Consider the following 18,956-nt stretch of genomic DNA (forward strand, 5'->3'; position numbering starts at 1 on the left):
ACCTGCTTGCTTATTAAGGGTGTTGCTCATAAAACCCCTTTATCTGGAGTGCTCATTTGTAAACTACTTCCTGTCCTCCAACAACATTTGCTAATCATTCAAGACTTAAAGCTTCTTTTCCTCTCAAAGCAATGACCTGTCCCGCCATCATCTCCCTTGTGGTAGATTCCTCTTTGATTAGTGCTGGAAATGCTCTGTTGACTTGAGTTATTTATAGTCTGCTTTCCCAGAAGGGTGCGAGTCTCTACTTTTTCTTTCTATCTCTTTGCACAATAACTGCCATATGGTAATCCCCAGATGAAAATTTGTTTTTTGTTTGTTTGTTTGTTTGTTGTTGTTGTTGTTTTAGGAAGCAGGTTTATTGACTGCAGGGTTCAGAGGTGGCTTGTGCCTAAGAATTCTTCCTCTGAACAATGAGTACAGAAATTCTTTGAACTTTATACCCAGTGAGGTTCGGTAGGAGGTTCATATCACAAGTGTGTTACATTCTATCCTCTAGATAGAGGTTTCACATGCTTTTTTTTTTTTTTTTTTTTTGCTTGAAAACCTGGGATTTGCAAGAAAGAGGAAGTTGCCAACCCACAATGCCCTTCTGCATGAAGTTTTTGCTGATAGAAAGTTTTCTGAAGAAGAGGAACATATATGTTACAAATATAGTGGGGGTTTCTGCTAAAAGTTAAAGTGTTATTTTAAAGTAAGTACATCTATAAGCCAGACCGTGGTGTTTCCTCTAATTCTGTTACACAGATGTAACCATATGTGTACTTACACTTTTTCTTTTCAAAAAATAATTATATTGTCTTTGCAGGATAAAAACTAGAAGCATAATGAGTTACTTTATTACTACTGGAATTGTGAGTCTGCTGGTAATGAAATAAAATGCTTCAAAATACTGACCACCAAAAAAAGTTAATGTATTTTTTTTCTGTCTATTCAGGTTTACACCCAAGTTTTGTCTACATTTTAATACAAAAAAAAAAAAAAAGTTCAAGGATCAATTACCAATTGAGCAATGGCAATAGAGAACCAAGGACTCATTTCCTTTTAAGAAATTCACATTGTGTGGAAATAAGAAAAAAAAAAAATTCTCAAAAGCAACTGAAAGTTCAAGGTAAAAAGCGACACTGCAGTCCTTCTAAGGAGACAGAGACAAATCAAGTGTTAGCTCAGGTGGGAATTTAAATGATCAGAATCATGCAGTAAAAATATGTGTACCTGAGTTGTAACAAGAGAAAGCCACAGAGATCTGAGCGGCAGGTAGCAGAACTATTCAGCCAGGTCTTCTGGCCCATGCTTAGCTATCTAGCCATGCCTTTTGCAATAGCTCACTATGTTGGGGGCTTGTTCTGCTCTTACTACCTATTGTTCTCTTTTTTATCTGAGAACTTTTTCATTTTCTACTCATTCTGCCTAGAGTGCTATTTTTTTCATACTTCATAAGGAGATCATATATTTATGGACTTTTTTTTTTTAACTTAATGACTCAGTTTAATGATCTCCTCCTGAAAAGGCCTTCTGTTACTTCCCTGTTAATTCTGTCATTGTAACCTGCTCATATTTGTCACAGCACTTCATAATTTGTATGTATTAATATAGATAGACTGGATATGTGTATGTGTGAATTTGTTCCCTTGAACTGCATATTAGTTTGTTTTCTGTCTTCCCCTGAAGATATAAGTGCTATGAGGTTAAAGGCAATGTCTTTTCCATTCATGAGTGTAAGTTGTATGATCTTGAAGTAAACTATCTGTAACTAATTTTCCTCATGTATTAAACAGGGTTAAATTCAACACTTTATATTATTTTAGAGTTCTGAAAAAAAAAATTTTCCCACATTTAAAATCTTCTACCCATATAGCACATGAAGAGGGGTTGGTCCCAAATTGATTTTGTGAATCATGTGTGATCAACATTCCTCTCAGACTTACACACATGACTTTATGCAAGGTGAAGCTGAAGAAGTTAATAAATAAAAACTCTTTGGAGATATCTGAATAAGTTATATCTCTGTCCAAAATCCCTCATGGGGAAAGAGAGAGATGCTTTCTCCTCAACTTGAGTTAAGAGAAAGGAACTCTATGTTGAGACACTGTAATAACCTTTCACTGAGTCCTTTATTGAATTAACCTTGGCAGGGGTCATTCTTTTCTCAAAATGATTTAGGATGCAAGAGAAAGAAATTTTCTTATCTAAAGGCTAAAATTCAGGGCAGAGTAAATTTGCGTCTACTTGGCTAATCCATCATTTGATGGGACACAGCAAGTAGCCAAAGAGCAGCAAGAGCATTAGGGGTTTTGAGCCCTCCATAAATCAGGACGGCTCCTCACAGATATAATGACAGACCTGTTTGGCATCCTAGAATTGTGCCATGGATCAGGTGAGAGGACACCCAGTGTCTTTTCTGGGGCCTTTTTTTTTTTTTTATGATTTAGTTAAGTGATTGCATCTGTGAATAAATCGCCTCACACCCATTTTCCAGCTAATCAAGTGCATACTCTTCTTTCTCTGCCCCACTACCCTCCAACGCCTCTCATGGGGCTTAGAAGAGATCTTTGCATTGGAGCTCCTCGCCTAGAGAAAGACCTTTCCAGGCTTTGCTTGAACCTTTCTAGAACAGAGAGCTCACCACCTTACCAGTCCCAAGTTCTAGCACCAGGAAGTATTCATTGTTCCAAGCTTTTCATTTTACCAAGTGAAGGCCAGCTGCCCAATAATACCCCACTCTCCCTAATTCTACTTTCCAGATAAGCAGGATTATTTTATACTACAATTCTTGATTTTTCTCATTTATCCAATAAATATGTATTGAGCACTTATTCTGTGAGAACTGCTATGATAGGTGCCTGGGGGGAGGTTTATAGTGGAGAGCAAAATAAAGTTTTCTGCTCTCTTGGGGCTTATATTTAGTGAAAAAAATGAATAAAGCCATAATACAATGCCTAGTAGTGATACATGCTATGAGGAAAAATAAAGTCCTAAATGAAGAAAAAAAGCCATGTCAAGAGTGTTCCAGGCAGAAAGAACACCAAATACGAAGGCCCCGGGAAGGAACGTTCATGTTTAGAACTTGGGATTGATAGTAATAAATAAGATAGCCAGGGTGAGTGAAGCCTCGTAGGCAGGGGAAACCGATAGGAGATGAAGTCAGAGGAACTCAGGAGTTGGTAAACTATGGTAAGTCTGTGGAATTTGATTACATTAAAGGAAGCCTGTGGATAGTTTGATGCAGGGGTTGATATACTCTATAAGAAATTAACTGGCTGTTGTATAAAGGTACTGTAGAGGGAGCTACGTGGGAAAAGAGACTAGTTCAAATACAACTAAAGTAGTCTAGACAAGAGATGATAGATAGTTTAGACTACAGAAGCATGAGCAGAGTTAGTGAGGGTGGACAGGCAGGACTTGTTAAAGAACTGGATGTGGGTGTTAGAAATCAGGGATAACTCTTGAATATCTGGACTAACCAACTGAGTGTTATTTAAGGAACAAGGGAAGACTCCAGGAAAAGCTGACTTGGGAAAATAAAATCAAGAGTTGTGCTCTATGTTAATCTTGAATATCTATCATAGTGACGATATTAGATATGCAACTGCTATGATTCAAATGTGTCCCTGAAAAATTCATATGCTGTAAGTTTAGTGCCCAGTGTGGCCTGGTTGGGGTGGTGAAATCTATTAAGTGGGGCCTTGCTATGGTTTGAATATAATTGTACTCCCAAGACTTATGCTTGGTTCCCACAGCAGCAATGTTCACAGGCAGGCATCTTGAGAAGTTGTTGAATCATGAGGGTTCTGACATTATCAATGGATTAATTTATTGATGGACTAATAATCTGATGGCATTACTGGGAGGTGGCAGAAACTGTTGGAGGGGGTCCTCAATGGAGGAAGAACATTCTTGAGGACATGCCCATGGAGACTGTAACTTGTCTCTATGAAGATAAACAAATAGATAAGTTTATAGGGAGAAAATACAGAAATTTTCAAGCACCTTCTTTCTTTAATTTCTAAAGCCTAGAGTTTCCAAGTCGGAGTGCCAGCATCTCCTTATTTTTCTACCTACCTCTTCTTCTAGGTTGTTTCATTGAGTCCTGAGGTATTAAATTTCATCTCTTTGTTCCTCTGTGTGTGTGTCTCTCTCTGCCTCTCTGCCTCCTGCCTACCATGGGCTGACAGCTTTTCTCTTCCATGACTTTCCACCGTATTTCTGCCTTGGAGGGAGCTGACCATGTGCTGAAACCTTTGAATGAGGAGCCAAAATAAGTTTCCTTCTTCAAGATTTTTGTCAGGTGTTTTGGTCATACCAATGAAAAGCTGATTAACACAGGCTTCGTGGAAGGTGATTGGACCATAGGAATGCTCTCCTGAACGTCTGCTCTGCATGCACCACTTACCAATCTCACACATGCTGCCACCGTAACACCACTGTGACCACGGGGCTCTCAGCAGAGCTGAACAAGTGCTGGGGCCTTGATCTTGGATCTCCAGAACCCAGCCTCAGATATTTTGTTAGATCAACAGAAAATGGACTAAAACAGAAAGTAGTACAGAGAGGAAATTTAAAGTCATAGGACTCAATGAAACTCCCTGGCAGAAGAGGTGGGTAGAGGAATAAGGTCATACCAACTAGGCCACTGAGATTTGGGGAACACTAGGCTTTAGAGGTTAAAGAAAGAAAGTGTTTGAAAATTTCTATATTTTCTCCCTATTAATTTATCTACTTTTGTATGTTCACAGATACATCCCGAAAGCCCATTACTGAAAGCAAAATATCTCCTTCTTGGAAAAATAGCTGGTGCCTTTTGTGAAAATGAAATGATGTTGCTAGGACTGAAGAACCAAGGTAGAACAAATAAACCAGAAACTGTTTTTTTTTTTTTTTTAAATTGCCTAATGGATCAAGTATTCCACTCCTAACAGACATTCCATCCCACTGCTGATATTTTAAACTAAAAGCATCATAACTACAAGCAGCAGAACCAACACAATAGCTTTTTTCAATCGACTATTACTATTATATTTTCCAGGGTACTATTTTTTAACAATTATGTTCTATTCCTAAGAAGTTATAATGAATTTGTCACCTTCTTTTCTTTTTATACTTATGGCACTGGGGATTAAACCCAGGTGTACTCTACTACTAAGCTACATCCACAACACTGTTTTTATTTTTTATTTTGAGACAGGGTTCATTAAATTGCTGAGGCTGGCCTTGAACTTGCCATCCTCTTGCCTCAGCCTCCCAAATCACTTGGGTTATAGGCATGTGCCACTGTGCCTCACAATTGTCAGTTTTCTTAAGTTTACTTACATTTAAGAGTTTTCTTAAGAAGAGTGGCAAGAGAAAGTTCCAGTTTAAGCTTTAAAAGTTATAAGTTATAGTAATGAGGAACTGTACCAACTAAGTTAATGAGACAAGTAACAAGGCGTGATTCCTCATTGAGTGGGTCACAGTGCCTTCTGTGAATGAATAGAGACTAATTTCAAAGTGCTGAAGGAAAAATTTAGAAGGGAGCAATTCAATTTCATCAACCCGTTGGTGGGCTGCCAAACACTCAACTGTCATATTTGGTTTCCAAGGATTCATTCAAAGTATAACCCTTCTGGAGTCTGTTCTAATGAAGCCATCAGGAAATGATCACTACCAATCTTGCTGGGGCCATCTGAAATCCTGTTGCCAGTAACAATCTAGGATAGAAGTCTATATGACAGACAATCAAGAAAATGAGTATGCTGCTGAGCTATTTAGAGCAGTGAGGAAATTCATGTGACACTAGACCTAAAAGATTACTTTTTATTAGTTAATGTAAATGTAGATTCTCAAAGGGTTAGCTTCCTATTAAAAAATAAGAAAAATATCCATCTCAATTTGAACTTTAGCATGGGGGCAAGATGTTTCTAAAACTCATGCTCCTTTTGTTCTAATATCTCTTTCTTTAAAAAATTATGTCTGCACACTGCTTTAATTAAGCAGAGAATTAAAGTGCAAACAGCTGGGAAAGAACAGGATATCAAAGTAGAAAACCAGTTGAAAATTTTGAAGTCAAGATCTATCAAAACAAAAAACATAAACCAAAACTTGCTGCTTTTTATGGGAGAAGAAAGATCTGATAGACAAGAAAAACAATAATTTTGATCTACCTTGGTTAAAGTGGGTCTGTTCAGGCTGTTTATATAGCATACTAACGTAGATGTGAAAAACCTTATTTCTAGACAGTTCTGATTAAAGGATTGTATTCTTAAATATTCTCAAAATTGCATCACAGACACTGAAAGTGAGAGAAAAGTCTTATTTGTCTCTGTACTGTCTGTTCCTCACATATTTCCTGAACCATGATAGTAGGTATTCAACCAGATGCTTGAGGAATGAATTGAACTGAAACTACTCCATTATCTCTCTAGCATATTTCTGTCTTCAGCAGAAAAGGAGCATCTTTTAAATTTTTACAATGAATTCTATTTTGCTGGTTACTATTGTCAAGTGTATTTTTTGTTTGTATATCTTTGCTCATCTTCCCATTTTTAAATTTCTGTGTTTTCTTTAACAATTAGTTTTTGGTTATTAAAAAATATGGGATACATGCATAGAGTAGAAATCCAAAAGGTATGAAGAATATACAGTAAAAAAGAAAAAAATTTCCTTCTCATAGGTTCTTTTCTGGGGCAACAATTGTTAACAATTACTTTTCTGGATATATTCTATATGTACATGTATATCATTTATATTCATTTCCTTTTAAGCAAATTATTCATATTGCCTGTACAGTGTACTGTGTAGGGTTTAATAACACATATTGGTTTTTTTCCATCTCAGTACATTCGTTTATTTTTTCAGTACATTAAGTACATTCATTCATTCAGTACATTAATTTCAGTTCCTCATTTTTTTAAATTCGAATGGTATTATATTATGTAGATAAACTAAATTCTTCTAGACATTCTTATTTTGTCATTTAGGCTATTTGTTTTGGTACTAGAGATACTTTGTTATAATTAATGTTGCAATTTCATATACAGACAGATACCTATATAGAATGAATTCTTAGAACTATAATCAGTAGGCCAAAAGATTCATTTGAAAATCAAAGATATTTTAATATTGTTATCTAAGATGATATTATACCAGCCATTTCTAGCTTTCAGAAAGAACATCTTTGAATTTGCTCTTCTTTTATAATGAAAATTTTAATATCATATGAATGTATGAAAATTTTGGGGGGGAATAATCATCTCCACTCTATAGCTTTTTCACCACTAATGGTACTCCTGAGTGAACAAAAGTTCCTCATTTTAATGTAGTACAACTTAACCATTTTTCCCTTTACAGTTTTATACCTTCATTTTTGAACATGAAAATCTGATTGAGTGATAATTTATTTGGAAAAAGGGTATGAAATGAGGATCCAATTGACTTTTTTAAAGACAGAGATCCAGTTTTACTAGTATGACTTGTTGAATAATCTATCTTTTCATGCTTACTCAAAATGCCACCTTTATCATATACTAAATTTCGTCATGTTGTCTATTTTTGAATTTCACTTTTTAATTATTACAGTTTTAAAACATATTTTAATACATCTTAGGCCTGGACCTCTCTCTTAAAAGTTTATTATTCCTTTTCCGAATTTTCATGTATGATTTCTATTAATTTTTGCTATGTGAAATTTAGAGTTAACTTTCTTTTAAAAATTTGTTCACTGATATTTTTCCTTAAGTGTTTTGGTGAAAATGTAAAAATTATAATTTTTGATAATGCATCTTCTTTTCCACTGACAAGTTATGGTATATGTCCCTTAGTAGCATTTTAAAGTCACTTTTATATAGATTTCATGTTTATCAAAAATTTACTCTTAAATGTTCATCATTCTATTGTTATTGTAATTGACATTTTCTTCCATTATATCCTTTAGTTGGTTACTGTGTTTATATATCTGCATGTATTTTATATGCTATTTATTTCTACATATTAATTTATACTGTACCATCTTATTGAATTCCTTTATTGCTTAAAAGAATTTTTATATGGTGTTCTTTGGTTTAGAATGACAAATAAATATACTTTTTCACTTTTTAATTATTAATCAAACATATGATCAGAATATTATAAATAACAGTTGTGGTATAGGACATGTTTTAGGAAAGACTGCATGGATGACATAGTTTTTGAATCCTTAATTAAGTCTAGACTCCTTCAGTCACAGCTCTTTTTTAAAATCTGTGTTCACCATGATTATCTCAAACTTTTACCTTTTATAATTTATTTTATCTTTTTCTCTCTGTTTATCCCATATTTAAAGATTCTGTAATGATATTATTTAGGTTATTTGCTGAGTTCCTCTGGTCTGTATTCTTTCTTTTCAGCTCATTTTGTAGTTTTATCATTTTGTCTTTGAACATGTATTTTACTGATTTTATTTTCTTAAGTTGTTCTATAGGATAAATAGTGACTAATTTCATTTCATTCCTTGAAGCAGAGGTTGGCTCTTTGGTTTCTCTCTTCTTTTTCATCCTCCTTTCCTCCCTCCTTCCTTTCTGCTCATTTTCTGCAGGTTATGAGGACCAAGATCACATAGGGTTTATTAGCAGGAGTTCTGGACCAGTGATTTGCATCCTGTCTCTGTCACCACTCATGTTTTCTCATGCTTGTTAACAGCCTGCATAGGTGCACACAGAATGAAAGTACTTTTAGGGCTTCTTAAAAGGATCAAAAGAGATAGATGTATAAAGCACTTAAGGTGCTGCCTAACTTACAGAAAACGCTTAATAGGTTTGATGATGATGATGGCAACACTTTTTGTTTTTGATTTGCTTACAGAGGTACTAACTGTTTTCATTTTTTTCATGGTTGGCACCTCAATCAGATTTCTATTTTCTCTGATATAGTACACATGGCTAGTTTGTCCTTCTCCTTTCTAACTATAATCATCTTGTTTTACATTTGAATTTGTGGTGGGAGATATGGACTCTTGGTGTTTGAATCACTTTTCATGCCTGAGCAGCGGCTGAGGAAGAAGTTGAAGAACAGCTCAGTAGACGCTGTCAGCAAGTGGTCACTTCTTTTTCTTTCTTTTTTCTCATATTTTAAATTTTTATTTGTAATTATACATTATAGTGTGATTTGTTGTTACATATCCATACAGACACACAAGATAACAATATAATTTGGTCAGCTTAAGTGATTAGAACACCTGAATTCTGCTACCTCTTGAGATTTTGCTCCTATCCTATACTAAGGTTTTACTTGTTGGGTAATTTCTCTGATTCCAAGTGGACCTGTAGAACCCTGATTTCCGGTGGAGGGTGCCAGCATTACTGCTCACTTTCCCTACTTCCTGACTTAGATTCTCCCCACAGCAAGTTACAACTACTCTTTGAAACAAATAAAGCTACTGGCTTAGTGCACGTTTCTCCCCATTTAATAGGACGGGTGAGAAGTCTCAGTGTTGCAATCACCAGTAGGTTTTCAGAAGGGGAGAGGAATGGGAGGGGGGAAGCTCGTGAACTTTTCCAAGTCTCTCTGCTACTCTCTTTCTTTAGTCACCGTTTGTCAAGTTCCATTAAGTTGTGTTTCATTACTTTTCTCATTACTGTTGACAGACTTTTCTATGGTTGTTGTTACCAATTTCCTCTGTATTTTGTTCTTTTTATGAATTATTAGAAGTGATAATTTCTGGCAGCCGATCAAATTAATTGGTTCTCATAACCTAAGAATCAGTTTTTTTAGTAGTATGTACATTTGCTTGGTAGAAAACTTACCTTATGGACCTTATTTTCATCTTTTATCTTTCTGTTATTTTTTTATATCCAATCTTTCTTTACATCTGTGGGATTCACTTTTACATATGATGTGCTGGGTAATATATATACCTGCCAGATTATATCCTGTTTATGAGAATCCCATTTATCTACCTTCAGGTTACCTATAGATACAAAGGAGGAAATGGTGGCTAAAACTGAGGAATGGTTGAATGACTGTTAAGAATGAAATTGATAGGGGACTGGGGTTGTGGCTCAGAGGTACAGCAATTGCCTAGCATGTGTTAGGCACTGGGTTTGATCCTCAGCATGGCATATAAATAAATGAATAAAATAAAGATCCATCAACAACCAAAAAAAAATTTAAAGAAAGATTAATAATGACATATCTTGATGCTAAGCAGAGCTCAACAATATTATGTTCAATAGAGATAAACATACATTTATAAATTAATATAAACTTTATAAATTGACATTAAATATCCATTATAATAAAATATAATGTAATATGTCTGATGGCCAATAGATAATATGAAGTGCCTTTCTCTATTCTTTATATAAACCAATAAAAAGATTCATAAAAAATGCTAACAATTTTATATTAGATTAATAGAATATAGAATGGAATACACATATAATTTACTTGCTATGATCTGTGCTTATAATCACATAAAGGGACTTTTAGATCCCATTCTGTGTACTGTTATTTATGCAGGATACTGCCAAGCTTGAGAAAATTCATAGGACGAAAGCAGTGAATGAAAGGATCTTGAAATGATAATGTATCAAGAATGACTGATGAATTGGGTTGACTTGGTCTAAAGAACAGGCCTGGAAGAAGCAATGACAGTGACCTGTAAATGTCTAAAGAGCTCTCCTGTGAATAATGTCCATTAGAGCTAAAGAGGGCAGAAGTAAGATTAATGGGCAATTGCAGAGAAGTTCTAGCTTCCAGCTCAATTTTAGGGGGAAAAATATCTATTGATTACAGCAGTTTCCCAAGGAAGTAGCTAGTGACAGTATTGTAAAGCAGCTTCTTTCTGGATTATTAAAGGAGAAGTTAAAAGTGTTGGTCAAGGTTACTTGTAAAGGCATGTGTTTATCTGGCAGCACTGTAATTGTCTAATTATATGTGTATTTTACACACTAGATTGTGATTACTATTACATGTGAGGGAACACTATGTCTCTATTCCCAGTTTTTAATCTGAATAGAACCACGAAGGTAAAACGGACTACATTGAAAAAAGCATGCATGTGCACACACAGACAGACCTTCTTCATCCACTATTATCAGACATTGATTCACCTAGAAAAATGTACCTAGTTTGTTATCTGTGTCATTTTGACTCCTTCTTCCTCCAAATTGCTCTCTTTTCAGTATTGACTGATATCAATCATGCCATTATTGTACAAATTTTTGACTTTCAGTGGACTCTTGGTGGGATCTCATAACTGGACAACCCATGGCATATTCTGTGTTCTAAAGATGCTTAAATTGGCTTCCTTTATGGATATTAAAATAGATTTTATCTTATCTTTCCTTTAAATATTCCATGTGAAATAAATTCTCAAGGTATCGAACCATGATTGAATTATGTTCAGAGACAATGTCTGAGAAGTATAAGATTTTTTGACTGACAGTTTAATGGCATTCGGAGTCACAGTACATGAATAAAAGATGCTGCAAACTTTAATTTTATTGGACCTCAGTGTTCTATAGAAGGGAGGATTTAATGTACATTCATCAATGATTTGGGGTACTCAGATGGGTTTAGTTAGGGGACCATGATGAATTCAGCATGAATCCAGCAGAGGAGGACTGCATCATTTCAGTGTAGATGGATGTCAAGTACTTGGGAGAAAAGCCAAAACTTCTTTATTTATTTTCATTTCATTGTTTTAGCATTTAGAACTGTTTGAATTAATAAATGGCTCTGAACTAAAATAGTTATTGAGTGAATAAATAATAATTCTCTGTATATGTTTGCTTTTAAAAAAACATGGAAGAATAGCATTTAAAATTTATTGGGCACAATATCTGTTTATTATGCCCAATTAATACTTCAATAAAGCAAGGATTTAAACTTAGGTTCCAACTCGAAACCCAAAAGTCTTTCAACTAAGTTACTTTGTGGCTGACCATAAACTGAAAGTATTTACCATTGTAGTATTTACTATGTTAATAAATTTCCTTTTAAAACTTAAAAAAAATACTATGAAGGTAAAACTTCGGTTTGGTGAATACTGATAGCTCTTTCATAGGGTTTCCTGTGTAAATGATAAAACTTTGAATTTTAAAACTACTCAAACTACATCCAGTACAGTATATTTTTTTTAAATCTGAAGTTTATGATATAAATAATTTTGACTTTAAAAATTTGTACATGGGAGCCATTAATCATGAATTTGTTAAAAAAATAACTATCTTTAAATAGCAAATAAGTACACAAACAAACAAAAATTGAGGGCCATGTTAGCCCTAAAAAGAAAATTAAAGGAGCAGTACACTTAGCAAATGCAATCAAGTGACCTACTCTCCCATTGTATGGTAATATACAGAACAGTGGGCATTGCAGTGGGCAATATTTGTAGTTTGTTTTTTCATGCATAAATCATTTGCTACAATATCTCGGGAGAGAGTTTGTTTATAGACATCATGATGAAGAGTGAACAAATATTGGCTCAGGGAACACCTCCAATCCACAAATGCCTTGCATGCAGAAATAATCAGAAATTAACAATATGCATACATAACAAATTACACAGATGCGTGCCAGGAAACAAGGTGAATTCATCAGATACATTGTCCTTTATCCAGCTGGAAAGAAAGATTTGTTTTTTGGTCTATAGAAAGTGGTATTTCCAAGAAGAATGTTTTCCTTGTTTAATACATAGAATTTGGCATGTTATTTGATTCGGTATTATTTATTCCCATAAAAGGTTGCATTATATATGTACTCAAGCAAATCCCCTTGTGTACCCAAGGGGACTATTTTGGCAATTCAAAAGGATTGAGAAAATTTTAGTACTAAAAGGAAAATGTAGTGCTTTGAGGCCCCATGCCAAATAGTTAAATTTGCTATTGTGTTTACCAAGGGTCCAATCATTGTTCAGAATGGCTCTTCATCACAAACAGGTCCACCTACCACTGGGAACTTGGAGTTCAGAATATGGGCTTGAATAAAAAGTAAACTGCTCTTTGCATTCAGAAGCAGATTTGCACAGGCATTAAAAAATGAATGCACATTATAATTTACCGCATGGCAAGGGACTGGGGGAATGTATGGTGTCCTTCCATGTAACTATTTGTTGAGGGCCAGTAATCAAACTTGCTGTATAAGCTTTATGTTTAGTTTCTTCCAGTGGTATGGTAAACTGCTTGGTCATGAACATCCAAATTATGGACAAACAAAATCTTTGATAACCTAAATTAGATGATAGTAAGTGTAGCTTATTAAAGAGCACTGCTAGGAAAGCTGTCCATTATAAAGGTGGGGAGGGTGGATTTCAGTGCGGGCAGTCTCTACACTAAGTGTAAGGACAGTATATTTAATTTTTATTTATAATGCTAGTTCATTCTATATTCACTGAACTCTTTACTCAATACAGGTAGTTATAGGACTTATACACTAAAAGTGAAGTTATAGAATAATAGATGGGTCAAAAATTTCTAAAATTTTTACATGAGTTCTTAAGCCACAGGAGCTAACAGTTTGATATACATTTAATTATACAGCTCCTTAGAAGTTAACACTTGGAGTATCTTTGGGAAAGTCACTAGAAGTCTTCTATTGTAAATCTATTTCCTGGGTACCCACATACATTATTCAGATTTTCCTTCTTGATTTTCAGTTGCTGGCAAAGCTAAATGGATTTACTTAATCAATACTTCCTACATATGATTGTTCTTTTTTTCTCTCTTGATTGCCCAGACAGAGATACCCCAGCTGCTTTCAATGACCAAATCTCTAACTGTGAGGTTAGGGAAATTCTTACTTATTGTTAAGAAAAGACATTCTAAATCAGTTGCATATTACCCAAGTAGTCTTTACTGAAATGCATAGCTATAAATCACCAAACAGGTAGTTCTATTTGAATATTGGAAAGATTAACACTGCTATAAAAACAGAATCACAAATATCAAAGGTTATTCCAGAATTATCAATCTGTGCAATAGATGGAAGGAATAAAATAGGGTATGGAATTATAAAAATATAAAATTTAATTTAAATAATCATTTAATTACACTTTCAAAGAATCCCATAATATTTTATCTACAGAAAAGGAAGGAATAACACTCTTTACCTTTTGTCTTGTGCAAAAACAAACAAAAACAATTTGAAAATTGTCTGGATATTAAGAAAGTCTATAAAATAGATTAAATGTTTATAACTGTTCAAAATAGCTAAAGTAGCCATAGTCATGATTTTCTAATATTAAAGATTACTGATAGGAGAGAGTCAATTATTCAGTTATCTCCCCAGTTTGGATGTTGGACAAAATATGAGGGGAAATCAGTGTGTGAATTTGACACGGTTTTCAGTTTACCCAGTTCTGTTTCTTGAGATCTCCTTTTCAGATGCACCACACTCTTCCAACATGTAGGAAAGTGAATCCTTGGTCATTCCTCCATAACCATTTCTTCATGATCTACACCTTCTCAGAGATGGCACCCAGCTAGAAAGCTGGTCCTCATCCTGGACACACCCCCATCCAGTTTCTTAATTAGTGACATCAACTGTATTTCCAATATATAGTTTAAATCCATTCACCCTTTTCTGCCTCCTCCAAGTGACTCCTAACCGATTTCTCCTTTTACATTATAACTTTTGAGGAGATTCCATCTGATTCATTTTCATCCTCCACAATGCATATGACTCTTCATGGTATAAGCACTGATAGAACCAACTTTCAAATGTATCATAAGTCAAAAATAATTATAAGTTGCTAAATGAAGATAGCAAGGTATCATTAGATTTAGTATAAGATCAAATTTAATTATTTAATTTATTCTGATTCTGCACGTCCTGTGTTTAAGGCACTGTGAGAAGCATTAGGAATTCGATGACTAAAACAGTTAATTTTCTTGTAAATCAATAAGCTTTATGTAGAGGAATCAGTCCCTAATCAATGATCTCAGCATAACAATAGTACAAGAAGTGTAACTAACTCAGCATAATCTCAACAGGCCCAATAGGGATTTGGCAGGAGCTGGCTTTAGGGATGCAAAGTTCTTTTCAGTATTATCCTTATTCTCCTTGGCTCAGTACACCAAGCTTGTGTGTGACCCCCTCTCCTATAGGTTGTGTAATTCTGGTGGATTGTTGCCTAAGTATACCCGTTTAATTAATGCTCACTTCTAAAGCTCCCCCCACCCCTATTCAGAGACCTTCCATGTTATAAGGCAATTCCTGACCCCACTATAGGCTCAAAGAAGAGTTCAGAATTAAGTAAACCAGCTGGAGAGTTGCCAAAGTGCCAAAAATAAGGGTTCAAAAATGTGTTCCTGATAAAATTAAGAAGTTTTGATCACTAATACTCTGTATAGCTTTTAAGTGCTCTGCTAAGCAGCTGGAGGTCATCAAGTGACTCGGAAAGTTAGAAGCTTATAAATGAATGGTAATACTTTGCTGGGTGCTTAAAATTAGTATTTGACTTAGGGTTGTGCTGAATAATTGCTGATAACTGATTTATAGAAATAGTTACATATTATTTATATGTAGTATGTATTGTCAATAGAAATAACATGCATGCCTACTTTATTTAAATTTCAGGTGCTCTGTCAATACAATTTTAGTAAATGGATAGGGTAGATAGACTTTTTTCCATACCACTAAAGAGTATAGTATAAAAATGCTTTATTATTGTTTTTCTTTTTTTGAAATTTAAGTCTATGATTTTAATTCACTTGAATTTAACCCATGAGAGATCTCTAAGTACTTTCCTCAGATTTTCAAACTATTGTTATTAAGGCTAAAATCATATATAGAAAAGAATACTAAAAAGAACATGTTTACCATATCTAATATTTGCTGGGCAGTTATTTTGTGTCAGGTTTTATTGTAAATATTTAATGCAAATTGATATCCAATTCTTACAACTTCTCCAAGAAAAAATACTATTTTTATTTGCGTTTTGTAGATGAGAAAAGGCAAAGAAAGGTTAATCATTTTGCCCTAAGTATCTCAGCTAGTGAGCTGTAGAGCCAGGCTTCTAATCTAGACTGTTGGGTTCTAAAGTCTGAACTCTTTACTAGGCTGGACTGGCTTATCATGTGCCCACTATTAGTTAAATGCTTAGACATCAGAAAGCTTATGGGATAGATATATCATTATGCTCTTCACTTAATAATGAGGGGAGTGGTCCAATCAAGGTGACTCCACCAGTAACTGACTGAACCAGGCTTTTAAACTCAGCTCTAACTCTTGGGCCTGAGAGCTTAAAGACCACCTACTGAGAAAACTGAATGCTTATTTTTTTAGTATTAGAGATGAAATAGATTTTAAAGGAAAGGGAAATGATTCACTCAAAGAGGATAGTGATTAATTATCACCTAAAATATTTAAATACTGTAAAGCCAAATATTAGATTTTTCTAAAATATTTGAATACTCAAACTAATATTAAATATTATCATTTTAAAGAATAGTGTTCAAAGGATTATTCTTAAAAATTAATATAAAAATTCATCTTATTACTTATGTGGTTCTTCAGAGTAACCACAATAACCTTGGAGATTTGAGACACTTCAAAAAAGTAAAATTTAGCCAGGCACAGTGGCACATACCTATAATCCCAGAAGCTCAGAAGCTAAAGCAGGATTGTGAGTTCAAAACCAGCCTCAGAAATGACAAAGCACTAAACAACTTAGTGAGACCCTATCTCTAAATAAAATACAAAATAGGGCTGGGTATGTGACTCAGTGGTGGATGCCCTTGAGTTCAATCCCTGGTTACCCATCCCCACCAAAAAAAGTAAAATTTCTTTTAGTTATTCCAAGTATAAAATACTATGTAATACTTCTTGGGTATAATTCATAAGAATATCATGAAATTAAAAGAAATCATAACAGTGTTGTAATTGCTACCATTATTATATCAGGGTAGATTACTACATTACTATTTTTCCAAATAAGAGGATTTACCACTTATATCTGAAAAATTAGGAAGTATTAACATGCATTAAATGTTTTATAGAAAAATATAATGGTTGTTGCTGTTTATTATTCTTAAGGATATTCCACATAAATCTGTCATTTAGTTATCCAAGTTCGTAGTAAGTGTGTTAGTATTTTGGGCTGGGAACTGATTATTGGTAGGGTGCTTGCCTAGAATGCATAAGGTGTTGAGTTTGATTTGATCCCCAGTGCCACACAGAAAAAAAAAAAAACAAAAGAAAGAAAGAAACAAGTTATTTTCCCCCACCCTCAAAAACTATTATTGTAGAATTTAAAATATTGTGGTAAACAATGAATGTTAGAATAAAAGAAGTTATGTTGGGCACAAACTTTAGCCAGATGTTTTTCTGCTATTCATGTCTTATCATGGGTCTTTTTTTTTTAATTACCTTTAGGTCCTTTGAACAGCTTGATTTCCACAACGGTCTCTAAAATGGGTCGTCTTCTACGCACATATAACCGGACAATTGACCCTGCTTCTTTGAGGGCTTCCACTGCTTTACTGTGGGAAACCTCTGACACGTCCACTTCATTCACCCTCAAGATACAATCATTGACCCTGAAAAGAAGAAAAAGAAACAAGATTCAGCAGTGCTGGGGAATTTTAAAAAGGATGTTTTATTTTTATGACTTTCTACTTTTATAAGGGGGAGTAAAAAGTCTAAGAAATTTTAAAATTCAAATCTGAAGCATACTTGAACTATAAGAAATCAAGAAAACCTAAGCTTCTCTGCCTTCAGGCTTTCCCCACCTTAAGCACACTACTAATCAGTTCCCATTCTGAACTTCGGTCCATGCTGACTGGGACTGCATCTCATATGGCATAGTTAGGACATGTATTTTAAGATGTCTGTCAATTACATCATTGTTTTGATTGGTTTTAAATTGGTTTGGTTGAAAGTTATGATTCGAGTGGTTCTCAGGACTTATTACTATGGCCTACATAGACATAACAAATGTAACATTATACATTACATTTTCTAAAATGCATAATTTGCTATTTGTAAAAGTAATATACGATCATTTTAGAAAATTTGAAAAATACAAAAATGTTGGAAAGAAGAAAAATTACATATGACTCAATCATCTAAAATAAACCTGTTAATTTTCTGGCAAATTATCTTCAAATTTTTCTCATCTAATTCATCTCACAACATTATAAATATTGAAGTTCAGATTTAATGAAGTTTGAAGAGACTTGTGATTTTGTTCAAAGTATTTACTCTGACAACGAAGAACTATGGCAAGTTCTAAGTGAGATTTTTGTTTTTTCCATTTTCACACAGGAAGGAATAATTTGAATTTTCCATAAACATTTCTGGATAGTTTACAGTTATGTGGCATGGACTTCAAACTCTTATTTTCACAATCACCATTAGCGATAGCTTTAATAATGGTCATGAGCATGGGGCTTGTGAAGCTAGAAAGATATCACCATCTGTACATCCATTTTAGAATTCCTCAACTCAGGTCAGCATGTTGCTCAAACTCAGGGACAAAGGCCACTCTGGCTTGAGTCCTCTTCCCCACCATCTCCACCCAATCAGCTGCACCTGCACAGTGTATCTTCAGTTCATCCAGGTTTCTTCACCTTCACGGATGCCAACTTCATCTCTCACCTGAACTACTTTCACAATCGCCTGCCTCATCTCCTTGAATCTTCTCCTCTCACCTTTTAATTTATTCTCTACATAATAGCCAGGGTAAAGTGAACATGGTTTGGTTGCTTACATAACTTCCACTCCCTACTTCCTCCTTCCAGAGTCCAATTTTGTTCAGGAGATTTATTACAAGCAAGTATTATTGAATTAATAAGGAATCAGTGTCAATTCAATTCTTGGGTCCTTTATTTCCTTAATTTTCATCTATGGATAATTGTCTTAGCCTATTTAGGTGTCCATATTCTCATCTTTAAATTGGATATAATAGTAATATGTAGTACGAAGTCTTTGGGTGAAGATTAAAATAGATAATGTACACATGAGCACTTACAAAGTACCCAATATGCAATATGTACTTAATA

General features: G+C 34.4%; 1 protein-coding gene and 1 long non-coding RNA gene across 24 annotated transcripts in view; one reads left to right on the forward strand and one right to left on the reverse strand.

The window, feature by feature from the left end:
* DLG2 (discs large MAGUK scaffold protein 2) overlaps positions 1 to 18,956 on the reverse strand; it is a gene marked incomplete at its 3' end in the record, with an annotated part of 2,081,919 nt that overhangs the window by 536,705 nt on the left and 1,526,258 nt on the right. For all 23 annotated transcript variants that reach the window (XM_079105558.1, XM_079105557.1, XM_079105560.1 and 20 more), the window contains one exon: positions 17,323 to 17,492. In XM_079105558.1, the coding sequence (XP_078961684.1) occupies positions 17,323 to 17,492 (170 nt within the window). The remainder of the gene's footprint in view (positions 1 to 17,322; positions 17,493 to 18,956) is intronic.
* LOC306640911 lies at positions 376 to 17,461 on the forward strand. Its single transcript, XR_013757955.1, has 3 exons — positions 376 to 1,111; positions 4,737 to 4,842; positions 17,329 to 17,461. It is a non-coding gene; the product is annotated as an uncharacterized lncRNA (long non-coding RNA).

The sequence above is a fragment of the Sciurus vulgaris genome (genome assembly GCF_902686455.1).
Source record: "Sciurus vulgaris genome assembly, chromosome: 11".
Taxonomy (NCBI): domain Eukaryota; kingdom Metazoa; phylum Chordata; class Mammalia; order Rodentia; family Sciuridae; genus Sciurus; species Sciurus vulgaris.